Source organism: Cataglyphis hispanica, chromosome 1, assembly GCF_021464435.1.
Source record: "Cataglyphis hispanica isolate Lineage 1 chromosome 1, ULB_Chis1_1.0, whole genome shotgun sequence".
Classification (NCBI taxonomy): domain Eukaryota; kingdom Metazoa; phylum Arthropoda; class Insecta; order Hymenoptera; family Formicidae; genus Cataglyphis; species Cataglyphis hispanica.
In genome coordinates this window covers 19,134,501-19,148,492 of record NC_065954.1, presented here as the reverse complement: position 1 = coordinate 19,148,492, position 13,992 = coordinate 19,134,501, and the positions used below count along the sequence as shown (strand labels likewise).

At 35.4% G+C, this 13,992-nt stretch overlaps 1 protein-coding gene and 1 pseudogene across 1 annotated transcript; both read right to left on the bottom strand.

Moving 5' to 3' along the window:
- Positions 1-1,198: 1,198 nt before the first annotated feature.
- On the bottom strand, positions 1,199-6,423 carry LOC126850574 (histone lysine acetyltransferase CREBBP-like; annotated as a pseudogene).
- A 3,226-nt stretch (positions 6,424-9,649) lies between these two features.
- LOC126852450 (membrane-associated progesterone receptor component 1-like) lies at positions 9,650-13,025 on the bottom strand. The gene is made up of 3 exons (XM_050597292.1): positions 12,201-13,025; positions 11,353-11,502; positions 9,650-10,912 (listed from the first exon to the last, which is right to left on the bottom strand). Exons 1-3 carry the CDS (start codon positions 12,532-12,534, stop codon positions 10,743-10,745), a joined length of 654 nt encoding a protein of 217 aa, XP_050453249.1. The 5' UTR covers positions 12,535-13,025; the 3' UTR covers positions 9,650-10,742.
- Between the last annotated feature and the right edge of the window lie 967 nt (positions 13,026-13,992).

Here is a 13,992-nt window from a genome sequence, read left to right as displayed (position 1 = left end):
AATTAATTGTTTGTATACATATAAAGTACTATTAAAGAGTAATCATTAAATTAAAATAATTTTATATATAAACATCTCAAACTAAAATATTAAAAAAGATTGAAGCAACTTTTTGAATTCCTTTAAATAATTGTATATATTCATCTATATATTAAAATAATTTCCTAGTGCTCTATGCGTTATGTCATATTTATGTACACGGAGTATCGTCACGAAAGTAAATTGCAGTGTATGTGTGTGTGTGTGTTTATGTGTGTATGTATATATATATGTATGTATGTATGCGTATATATATATATATATATATAGACATATGTATATATGTGTGTGGCACGCGCCATGTCATTTCTTTTCCTTTTTTATTTTAATCTCGAATCACTTTCGCCACCACGATACGTCCTGTCTCTTCCCTACGGGATACTATTCGCTGTTCTCCCTCTTTCTCTCTCTCTCTCTCTCTCTCTCTCTTTTTCTTTCTCAGAGTCGACACGAGCACGGAGAAAAGCGCGAACGACGGAACAGAGCGGCAATATCTCGAATTCTCATAAGCCCGAAGGAGGGAACGAGTATTCGATAGATGATCACAAGATGGTCGCAAAACGCAATCTATGTCTCTCTCTTTCTCTCTCTCTCTCTCTCTCGATCGACTGGTCGAGTCGAGAGGAACGGCCGCGGCCGCGCTCACAGGGGAAAGGGCATGTTGCGCGGAACGCTCGTCTCCGCGCGCGCGGGACGGAGGTGCGAACGGCACGCGACCCGACGCACGCATCGCGCGTCAATTGTCGGCGTCTCCGTCTCTCGCTCTATCCTCGTCAGCTCACGACGGCCGCGACGAAGAGAGCGGAAAAGAAACGGGTGAACGCTCGCGGGTAGCGCGGAGGGGTCTTCGGAAATGGGACGGGAATCGGATGACGGCGTGGCAGCAGCCACCCGCTCCTCGGCTGTGCGTGACAGCGGGGCTCTTTGTATATACCTGTAATATACTTTGTAGAGGATAAGACTGCGCGGAGATTCGCGGTTCCGCGATCATCCGACTTTGCTCGCTCTTCGTAAGAAAAAAAAGATCTCGTTGAACATGAGACGAGATCGACGAACTATCCTCGTCACGTGATTTTCGATCGAGAATAATCTCGATGGGATAAATCTATTCAATGTATGACTCCGCAAAGAATGAGACTTGCGCAGCGAAAGGGAAATAATTTATGCGAGCCATTATTATTATTATTATTATTATTGTTATTATTCATCGATTACGTAACTCCTTCGTTGTCTTCGTTCGAAACACTTCGGGCGAGCCGCCGATCACGCAGTTTCGAAGCGTTCTCTCTCTCTCTTTTACTGTCTTTCTCCCGCTTGCCTCTTCACGCCGCATGAATTCAGGAAAAGTGTAATCGATCGTTATCCCGCGCGTATACGGTCATTCGCTAAAGCACGCTCGGTCGCTTCGCAGTCTACGATTTATGTCTAGTGTCGCGTGCATGACCGCGCGAGGTGCATCGACCCATCTTTTTTCGGTTTACCGCGATACACTCGCGTATTTGTATGTATATTTAAGCTGATGTCTTCCTCCTTTTTCTTCCCTCATCGCTTGACATTAACGAAAGAAAATTAATTAAGATATTATACAGGGTGTCGCGCGCTATCGCACACATTCCTGTCTGGCATCATTTTACGTTTTCCAAAATGTCCTCTCTGAGAAACAATTTACTCAATGGCCCTTCCAAAACTTTTTTTTATCAGCATTTTCGATTGAATTCGTGTCGGATCCATTGAGCAAAATTTTTATCGGAGAAGTTTTTTGAAACGTAACCTTAAAAATTAATATGCTTTTGGCTACAGATTTCGAAATTTATGGCAAAGAAGAAGAGATAATCTATAATCCATGCATGTTTTCAAAATTAAAATAGTCGACTCATCGATGATACATTAGAAAAAATGATCGACGGTCATGCGATATATCACATCGGTAGCGTAAATTATCACTCTGTTTCTACGAAGAAGAAAAATTGCGATCGAATATCAGATAAATCACGAAAGCTCTTTTGATCATTAAAAATCGACAATAAAATGCAAGCATATAATGTTTGACAATAGATTGAAAAAAGCAAATACGACACAAAGTTTTAGAGTTTTACCAAAAAGTTTTGATAAAAAAATTAATAATCTGCTGGTTATAAATTAATTTTTGAATTCAATTGGAATCATATTTTATTTTATTTTATTCATTCATCATCTTCTCCCCAGCCTTTACAAAAACAGGATATTTTTTTTTTAAATAAAAGAAAAATGTATGAAAAATGTTTAGAGTCTGACTTTTCCACAATAGCACACGATTTATATAATCCTTAAATTTTGATTATAGGAGGAAGGAAATAGCTAAATGTAAAAAAATGATATGTGAATATATACATGATTGAAATAAATCGTATCTATGCTTGTGTCCGATCATCATACGAAGAAGAACGGCCACTCTTTTCTCGCAGCTTCGTGCTGTTGATATCGCTAGTAACGCGATAAGAAGAATAAAGCTTTCGTAATCATTTATTACCGATACATTCTTTTTCAATTCGTCATCGATTCACGAAATAAACAGAATGAAATACTTTATAAAATCTTTATTATATCAGTTGTAAAATGCTCGCGAATCAACGAATTCTCCGATTTATAAGTAAAAATGATTTAAAAATCGAAATATTTTGAATATTTAAATTATTATACATTCTCTGTGTATTTCACAGTGCATCCAGTATAAGAAATTAAATTTGAATAGGATTATATATTTCAATTAAAATCCATGCTTGCGTGCGCGGAATAAATATATATTTAAATTAATCATTAAAGATTGAAAATATATACTTGTTCGCAAATTAAAACATTCAGATAACATATTTATATTTTACCATGAAAAAAATATACTATTATATATATTTTTATCTCTCTTGATATTTCATACATAAATCTAGATACTGGAAGGACAAAATCAAAAACCTTATTTTGAGGGAAATAAATTATAAAAGCTTTTATCTTATCTCTTAGAAAATCAATAGATTTGTGTATTTCAAAATATTTTTCTGTAAGATGAAATGACAGTTTTAAAAATATAACTTTTCGGAATAATTTATGTATGTCTCGTCCTAGACACCGCTTTAGTTAATAGAATGCTTTAATTAATAGAACTTCGTCTTCGTCTGTTGATCGAGCATCGAGCCTTTGCATCGTCGCACAAGGGGGATTTGAGAAGAGATGATTATTTAATAACATGCAACGATGACGTGAAGACCGTGTCATCTTGACGTGAAGACCGTGTCATCTTGACGTGAAGACCGTGTCATCTTGACGTGAAGACCGTGTCATCTTGACGTGATGCACTCGTTGCATCGAGTTTAAGAAGCAAGGTCGAAGCTGTCGCTCGGATCGGCGCGCATCGCGCATTCCGAAAAGATCATTAGCATGAGACAAGATAAACGCTCAACCGATACATATCTATAAATCAAACATGCCCCCTTTTTTATGTATCCAAGAAGAAATGTCTAAAAATTTTGTTTTTGTCATTTTGTATGTGTCCCTCTTTATAATACAGAAGTGCCAACCTGATTCGAGATGCTTATTGGTTGTGACTGTTGCTGCTGATTCTGCTGTTACGCTACCTGAACCTGGATTTGCGCTAGAGCTCTGACTTTCATTAGATCTAGGAACTGATGCTGATGTTGAATAGGGGGTTTACCTGTTGGGTAAACCGAAAGCCGCTAGACGTCGGAAATTGACTAGTCATTGCATTATTAGGTGCAGTGGTAATTGTGAGGTTAGCTTGAGACATTTGAGGCTGTCCAAATGGACTAGGATTCGGCACCATATTAGCATTAGATATAGATTGTCTGTTTGGACATGAACCAGGAGGATCGACTAGGCTCTCTTGCTGCTACTGCTGTATCTGCTACTGAGCTTGTACTTGTTGTTGGTATTGTTGCTGAACTTGTTGCTGTTGCTGTTGGGTCTGCTGTTGTTGAGGAAATTGCATTCTATTGTGCTGCTGGATGGCCACTGCAGGTATCGTTCCCAACTGACTCACACTGGGTGAGTTCATAAGTGACTTCGTAAAGTAGGAGGTACCATTCCAACAGGTTTCGATGTCTCTGGTATAACGGTTCTCATATTTGGAGGTGCGCATGGCCTTAGTCCAGGAGCAGATGTACCCGCTGGTTGCGATTGCTGTTGCTATTGTTGCGTTTACAATTATTGCTATTGCTGTTGCTATTCCTCCCACTTCTTTCGTTCCCTGCCTATTTGATTCGAGAAATCGCTCTTATAATATAAGTTTTGAATTTAAAAAGAAGAAAAAAAAAGTCTATTTATTCAAGAAGTGACAAAACGTACATCAATAATCGCAGCAATCAGTTTTATAGAAAAATTATTTTCTGTGAAACTGACGCAATACTATCCGCGTTTGTCTTTAAATCGCTAAATTCAAACTCGTATTCAGAACATAAATATTTTAAAGAATATTTAACAAAAAAAAAAGTAATATGATTTTAAGAATAATAAAAAACTTGAAAATAGTGTTCAATAATTAATTAAAAGATTTTTAAAAATTTCAAAGTCATTGGGCATGTCACTTACCAAGTTCTTTCTGAATTTTGTAGATTTTTTCGGCCAGCAAATGGTAATACTCTGACCGGGAATTGGCCATTTCATACATATCGCCTTCAACTTTTCTCGCGTATGCAACCAAATTGTGCGTTCTTTTGTCGAGCATAGCTTGAGGATCAGGAGTTGGAAATATTGCTTGGACCCTGAGAAATTAAACAAACGATTATGTTATTAGTTACTAGGAGAAAAATTTCAAACAAACATATGTATTGTATATTAAATCTTACTAACAATTTCTTGGGTATATCTCTTACTAACAGTTTCTTGTGTACATCTCTTACTAACAGTTTATGAACGAGATGATTCCTGAGATCTGGAGTGACAGACATATGCCATTCCTTTGTTCCTTGCACTGGTGTCGCTGTGACTTGACCTGACTGAAGACCACCTGGAAGCTGCAAATTAGCTAATCTATTCTCCCCGCTTATTACGCCGGGTTGTCCAGACTCGTTTAATCCGAATAATGTTTGCATGTTGACGGACTGCTATATATTGGCAGCGGCCGCCGCTGCAGCGGACGTGGGTCCAGTGGTCGGTACTGTCTGGTTGCCGGCTACCCCGACCGTACTAGGATCGGAATTTAAAGGAAGAGATACATTCGGAGCGACCACTTGTTGCCCAGCACCGACTACAGACTGTCCCGGCGCAGCTGAAACACACATGGACGCCCATGGCACGTTTCTTTTCACATCTATACAAATCATACATATTTTATGTTTTTAAAGAAAATCTAAAAAAAATAATATATATATCTTCATATACATATAAATTTAATAGAATATTTTACACTTAAAAAAATGTAAGCAATTGATAAACTTTCTAAATAGAATATGGTTCAACTTACTCTGTGTTTGAGGTTGTGTTGCTAATCTAACATTGCCCAATGTACCTGGTGGACCCGCCATTCCGGGCGTTGGCATTCTAACACCTCTACCAACACCTTAGCTGGGTAGAAGTCCCGGTGTTGTTGTCGGGCATTGAATTCCTAAAGCATCATAAGCCCTTCTCATCTCGGATGGACTCGGATTTTGCTGATTATTTGGTTGAATTGCAGGAGCTAATAAAAAAAATATGTAATACAGATAAGTAGAGAATTATCGCGCAAGAAATGTCATCTTCATTAAAAAAAAAAAAAAAATTCTAAATTACCTTGCGCAGAATTAGACCTGTTTTTATTCGCTTGTTTTATCGGTAAACAAACTGGACAATCACTTCGATTGCAATGCTTCCAATGATTGATAATCTGCCTGGACATACTACAATGTGGCACAGTGCAATTTTTCCCAGCTTGACAACTCGTCATATGATTCAAGACGTTTTTCATCATCTTACAATCCGGTAAGGTACACTGTCTCATCTCACCATTCGCTAGACTTTCGCGACGTTGACATTTATGCGCATGTAAAAGTAGTACCAATTGTTGTTGAATCAATCTACATTTTTTAGGATCGGGTGTCGATTTTGCAGTCGCTAAACATATCAGACAGATATCTTGGTAAAGATAAGATTATTAAGTAAGTTTATTTAGCGATATTATTAGAAATAATATTTATAATAACAATGAGAAAATATAAACTTACCCGCTTGAGTTGATACAGACATTTGAGCACTTTGTTGTGGACCTAATTGTTCTCCCATCGATTTCGACTGAGGTTGAGCAGAACTCGGCGCGGGTAGTTGCGCTTGTTGTGCTGCAATTCCACTCTCCTGACCGCCTGCAACGTCTCGGCTAACGTAATATAAAATGGCGGTCGCTGTTGACGACTTTATGAGATTTTATAGTAGCAATTGTATCACGTTGGATAAGCTGGGGATAGATTATTAATAAATATTTGTCTTTTTTCAACAGAACAATGGTAGTTTATTTAAAGACTTTCTTTCGGCGGGCTCATTATAAGATTCGATATATGGCCTCCTTTATTAAGCGTGACCGTGCTCCAAAATGGCTTCAATATGACGTGCTTGCTATGCATATAATAGCTCCGCTATTGTAGCTTGTTAAGTATCTCCGCATGGCCGCTATGCAGCTCGAAATATGTTCCGTGGCTGCTCCAACTCGGGATCTTTGTCCTCCGGACGGCGTAGCTCTTTTCCTTACTTGCTGTCGTCCTCGAAGTAATCTCCTTGGAATTTTCTCTGCCACTATTGCTCCGATTTTCCTGGAGTATTATCTTGCGCACCTCTCTCACTGGAAGAAAAAAACGAAGACCGTGACCACAAGCTCCTCTCGCAGGCTATTATAATTGTCCCAGAGCTGTTATCTCCCAAGTAAGAAAGATTCCTAGAGTCTAGGCCTAGGGGACTTTATTTCCCTTTCGATATCTTACAACTTACAACTTTTTCTACGCAGTTTCGAGTTTCGAAGCGTTCTCTCTCTCTCTTCTCTCTCTCTTTTACTGTCTTTCTCCCGCTTGCCTCTTCACGCCGCATGAATTCAGGAAAAGTGTAATCGATCGTTACTCCACGCTCGGTCGCTTCACAGTCTACGATTTATGTCTAGTATCGCGCGAAGTGCATCGACCCATTTCTCGTTCAGTTTACCACGATACACTCGCGTATTTGTATGTATATTTAAGTTGATGTCTTCCTCCCTTTTCTCCTCTCATCGCTCGACATTAAAAAAAAATTAATTAAGATAGATATAGAGTGTCGCGTTATCGCACACATTCATGTCTGACAGCATTTTATGATTACGTTTTCCAAAATGTCCTCTTCAAGGAACAATTCACTCAATGGCCCTTCTAAAACTTTTTTTTTCAGCATTTTCAGATTGGATCCATTAAGTAAAATTTTTTTCAAAGATGTTTTTTGAAATGTTAAAAATTAATATTATGCTCTTGGCCACAGATTTCGAAATTTGTAAAGGAGAGGAGATAATTATCCATGCATTTTAAAATCAAAATAGCCGTTCATTGATGATTTTAGAAAATAATCGGCGATCATCGGTATATTACATCGGTAGCATAAATTATCACCCTGTTTCTGTGAAGAAGAAAAATTCCGATCGAAAATCAGATGAGAATCACGAAAGTTTGTTTGATCTTTAAAAATCGACAATAAAAGCATATAATGTTTAACAAACAATAGATTGAAGGAAGCAAATACGACACGAAGTTGTAGAGTTTTACCAAAGGGTTTTGATAAAAAAAATTTCATTTAATATTCTGCTGGTTATAAATTAATTTATAACTCATATTTAAATGAAACAAACTTGAATTTAATTGGAATTATATTTTATTTTATTTTATTCATTCATCATCTTTTCCTGAGCCTTTACAAAAAAGGATATTTTTTTAAATAAAAGAAAAATGTATGAAAAATGTTTAGAGTTTGACTTTTCTACAATTGTTACTTTTCCAAAATAGCACACGATTATATAATCCTTAAATTTTGATTATAGGAGGAAGGAAATAGCTGAATGTAAAAAAAATGATATATGTATATAAATAACATAAATGATATGCAAATAAATTCATGTTTGTGTTCGATCATCATATCATATGAGAAGGAACGGAGTGGAGAAATCACTCTTTTCTTGCAGCTCCGTGCTATTGATATCGCTAGTAACGCGATAAGAATAAAATTTTCGTAATCATTTATTACCGATACATTCTTTTTCAATTCATCATCGATTCACGAAATAAACAGAATGAGAAACTTTATTATAGAATCTTTATTATATATCGGTAATTTATATATCGTTATTATATTTATATATCTTTATTATATATTGTAAAATGCTCGCGAATCCACGAATTCTCCGATTTATAAGTAAAAATGATTTAAAAACCGAAATATCTCAAATATTTAAATTGTTGAAAATTATTATAAATTCTGTGTATTCCACAATCCAGTATAAGAAATTAAATTTGAATAAGATTATATTTTAATTAAAATCCATGCATGTGTGCGCAGAATAAATATATATTTAAATTAAAGATTGAAAATATATACTTGTTCGCAAATTAAAACATTCAGATAACATATTCATATTCTGGCATGAAAAAAAAAAATCATCATATATTATATATATTTTTCTCTTTCTTGATATTTTAAATACGTAAAAATCCGGATACTGGAGGGACAAAATAAAAAATCTTATTTCAAGGGAAATGAATTATAAAAGCTTTTATCTTATCTCTTAGAAGATCAGCAGATTTGTGTATTTCAAAATATTTTTCTGTAAGATGAAACGACAGTTTTAAAAATATATCTTTTCGGAATAATTTATATATGTCTCGTCCTAGCCAACGCTTTAATTAATAGAACGCTTCGTCTCCGTCTGTCGATCGAACATCGATCCTTTGCATCGCCGCACAAGGGGGATTCGAGAAGAGATGTTTATTTAATAACATGAAACGATGACGTGGGGGGCGCGTAATCTTGACGCAGTGCACTCGTTGCATCGAGTTGAAGAAGCAAGGTCGATTCTTGCTCGGATCGGCGCGCGTTGCGCATTCCAAACAATTCCAAAAAGACCATTAGCACGAGGTGAGATAAATGCCCAACCGGCTCGTATCTGTAAATCAAACATGCCCCCGTTCTCTCTCTCTTTCTCCTGTATCCGAGAAGAAATGTCTAAAAATTTTGTTTTTTGTCATTTTGTATGTGTTCATCTCTATAACATAGAAAATTAATATTTTTCATACAAGAGAATTTTTTCTACAATAATGAATTTAAAAAAGTGTTTTATAATTTATGTACATCGTAATCAAACTGTATGTAATTGTATGCACTCTTGTTATTCAATTGGTATAAACAATAATAAAACTTTATTTGCCATAATTGATACTATATCTAACCATGATAAGTTATATACACCATGTTCATGTAATTAACAGAATGTGTAGTATACAATAAATAATTTTCTAATTTTTTAAATGCCAACAAGACATAAAATACAATTCGATGTTTATACATTATATATTGAGTTTTTTTATTTAATTATGCAGGAAATGCATGCAAACTCTTTATATGTATATGGAAATATATATGTGTAACATAGCTCTAATTTATTTTTATTCACATAAACTTATTTAGGTATATAATTCTATCTACCAAAACCATGCTTTTATTTTATTGTAGTGAACAAATCATCAAATAGTGTTAATAAGTTGATACTCTGTAGTATTTGTGTCTCTCTATTGAGAGATAACATTACACGGAAGTATGCAAATACAGTATACTGTACTTTCTTGTAGCTATAACAAAATTATATATCGCTAAAAAAATTATTATTTAATATGCATTTTATACACCCGGTTTTTAGTACTGTTTTAGCAATTAAAAGTTTTGCATAAAAAATATACAATTTGAAATTACTCTCTTCATTTGACATAAATGAGAAAAAGCTTTCTATATTGTGAGGCTAGACTTTTTAGCATGCAATAATTATAAATTTGAGAGGCTCAATTATATTAAAAATATAACATAAATATATAACTAAATATTAATGCTTTATCCAATTAATAAGTGGTAATCGGAAATTTATTCACAAGCGAGTGGCTTTAAAATGTATGTTTTGAATGTATGATGATTCAGTGCTGTAACTTTTTTAAATCATGGAGTTGCCTAAACACGGCATAAAGATATTCCATAGATAAACTTAAAGCTAAAACTCCAAATGCATATCAGAAACTTTATCGTACTGCTATTCTCATATGGATATACAATGTGTATTGTTACTGCACACACATCGCACAATAGGATACAACTAATTCAATGAAAAACATTTACAATGGAATATATACTATTTTGTTACTTGCCATTGATTTAGCTTAGCAATCTGTAGAAAATTTTTTGTACATATATAAAAACATTAAAAGACACGAGAGAACATCCATTCTGATCAGAAGTTAGATGTTCAAATAAAGTCTTTGCATGTAACCACCAGCTTTTTTCAAAATGTTTATGTACTTCCAACTCCATTAAAAGCCAGTATTTCGCCTTTTTATTCGATTATCGTTATGAAGTAATAAAATATTCGGTTGAACGTCCAGAAATATATTCATGAGCGATAATTTCAAAAATTTCTGTAACAACAGTGTGTGCGTAATGTGCTTTCGAAAAAGTTCTGCCTCCAATGTACAATGTGGTCAATCGCTCTTTGATTTTCCCGCAATCTCACTATGATCCGTTTTTGTTTCCGTTTCAAAGCTCTCCGATTTTGTTTCAGTCTCTTGTTGGCTACCCTCATCTTCTTCGTCCGAATAATTTGTGGGTGCTTCGCCAGGCTTTAATAATTTTCCGACGTAATCATACCTCTCTTTAACAAAAAAAAAAAAATGAAAAAACATAAAAAGAATATAAATATATACATGCATATATTATTTGACCATGACTTAGTACTTAAACTCTTGCATTACCTTCATAAGCTAAAATGTAGATATGTAATAAAAAATCCTTGAACCATACTCTCATTCATTATTCATGAGATTCAAAGCAATTGTACATTGACTTAAATAGAATTTACTTGAAATAAAGATGAAGTATAAAGAATGTTAGATTTATAACTTTAGAAATTTTTCTCTCATATCTTATCGATAACATTTAAATAATAATAAAAACATACTGCATTAATATATTCAATGTTAATGTTAATGTTGAATCTACTTTTCTGTCCATTTTTTTATATAAATTTGTATAAATAGTATAAATTTGTATAAATTACAAAGCAATTCTATAAGTATGTGCCAAGTCACTCACCTTTAAATTGTTCTTCCCATTCCTTGATAGAATTCATTTCTGTAGTATTCAAGTCGCTTAAATCATCATATTTATCTGTCGCTGCATCTACTGCAAATCTTGCTAGTGCCCTGCTAGCATCTCGACCACCAAATGCTTCATATGGTCCACCTATGTGAAAAAAGTAATGGCGCACAAATCCCTTAAAAAATTGTTGCAAATTTACATGAATAAAGAGCACACAATCGGCTTCTGGTTATTTTCATCAGAAATTATCAATAATATATAAAAAAGGCAAAAAAAAATTGGAAATTTACATATATAAAAATTTCTTTCTCATCTCAAGCACATACAAGGTAATCTAAAAATTATTTTATATACGCGATTACATGATTCTCTTGTATCTATTAATAGCTTTATCATTTCATTCAATCAGCTTATCAAGATTCAGTGAAAACGATTTCGCAGTTTCTCCGACATATTCCCTTTTTATATATATTTAGGCAAGACTTTCTTTCCTTGCATATATCAGGAGGAATGTGATAAACCGCTATCATCGTTACCGACTTGGTGTCGCAAAACGCAGAAAGGCATAATTGGTCATAACAATCGTGCGTTTTCGCGATTTTATTTTTGCGCACGCACGATACGATGATGATATCATCGCGGGCGTTCCTTCGCATCGCAAGCTAATAAAAAATGACTGGAATAAAGCGCGCTGAAGAGAGACGGAGAATCTCTCAAATTGATTTGTATACGCTCGAAAAACTCGAGCTTGATCTCCACTAGCATGAAAGCTCAACGGCGACCGCAAAAAAAAAAAAGAAAAAAGAAAGAATTGATCGTCGACGTGTGGCCTCGAAGCTTACCAGGGCCGTAAAACTTGGAGCCTCTGGTGACGTCGTACACGCTGCCGTTGACAGCGACCAGTATCCGGCCGTCCGGGCCTTTGCCGTCGTACTTGGTCAGTTCCTCGATCGTGAAGTCGCGTCGCAGCTTGGGCAACTTCTTCACCTCCTGCACGGGCTCCTCGGTCTTCGTGCGGCTCTTGACGATCTTGTAGACGAGGATGGCGATCACGCCCACCAGGGCGAGATTTATCGGGCTCTTGACGATCTCGCTGATGAAGCTCGACAGAAACTGCTGCGGCGGCAGCTGTTCCTGAGTGGTCGCAGCAGCCGGCGTGCCGCTCTTCTCGGCCATCTTGACGAAAGCGAGCGAGAAGAGGCCGCCGAGGAAGACGAGAGGTTAACGCGAACGAGAGGTCGCGCGCCGATCGAATGACGGTGTCCCCGACTTCTCGCTATAACTATATACGTATACGTAAACGCGTACGCGTGCTACGCGAATACGTTCGCTGACGACGCGTCTCGATATGATACGGAAACGACAGCGATAGCGACAGCGACTGCCGATCGGCGAAGAGTCGCAGACTAAAATGATTAATGATGCCGAATAGAGGCGCCGCACGACGCACGACTCGAGCTGACTCCGAAGACCGTATGTATGACTCGCTCGCCACGATAATCCCACGTAAAGTCGTGTCGTATGTCGTACGTGAACCACAGAATTTACGATTCACGTCGCGCTATACCGTTCTACGTGGCCGCACCGCGGTGTCGTGTGGTGGTAATGTCGCAGGGCTGTACGAACCGAGAGGTGATCGGCGATCGTCTCCCCCAAAGATTTTCACGCGCGGTCAAGCCGGAAATCTCGCCCAATGAGCAAACAATATTTTTGAAGATGTTTTTAAGAATTTTTGAAAAACATTTTTATAAACATATTACAATAATGGATTAAGTCTTTCTTTTAATCATTAAAAAAATGTTTATATTAATATTTACTATTTAAAACGAATATTCCATGTAAAATAAATAATTAATAAACATTAAGTAAATATTACTTTTACAATCAATTGTACAAAACGTACAATTAATGAACAATAAATATTAAAAATACGTTTAAAAAATATTTTCTCCTCATTGGGCATTTTTTTTTATATGAAAAAATATATTTTGAAATGCATCAAGTGTGATGGAATATTTTCAATGATTTGCGAATGAAAATTTTTTCTCTTAACACTCCACTGTACAATTTTCATTATACTAGAATGATATGAGAAATCGAGGTCTTACAAATGCCGATAATGTTTCCGAATATTGTATACGCATATACAATATAAATATACATATATGTGATGTCGCGTTATGCAGGATATGATATATAATGTAAATAATATATATAATAATATATATGTAATATATATATATATATATATATATATATATATATATATAATATATTTAATAATAATATATATTTATATCATGCCAGGATTCAATTTGTTATTCTTTTCAATCATCCATGGCGCAATTTTGTTTTTTAATACTGGCGATATTCATTGATTTCGATATTGCAATACACGATATCTCGACTGTATACATAATATATAATCTGCGAATAAATACGTGCATTTTTCTGAGGCTATATTTCATCTTTATCGCTATATATATACATACATATGTGAAAGTTTAATCGATCATACATCATTAATTTGAAGAAACTCGTTATATTTAACTTATACGCATATTCATAATTATTGGTTTTTCTCTGCAAATGTTGCAGAGAATGTTCTCTGCAACCGTTTTCTGCTTTTTTTTT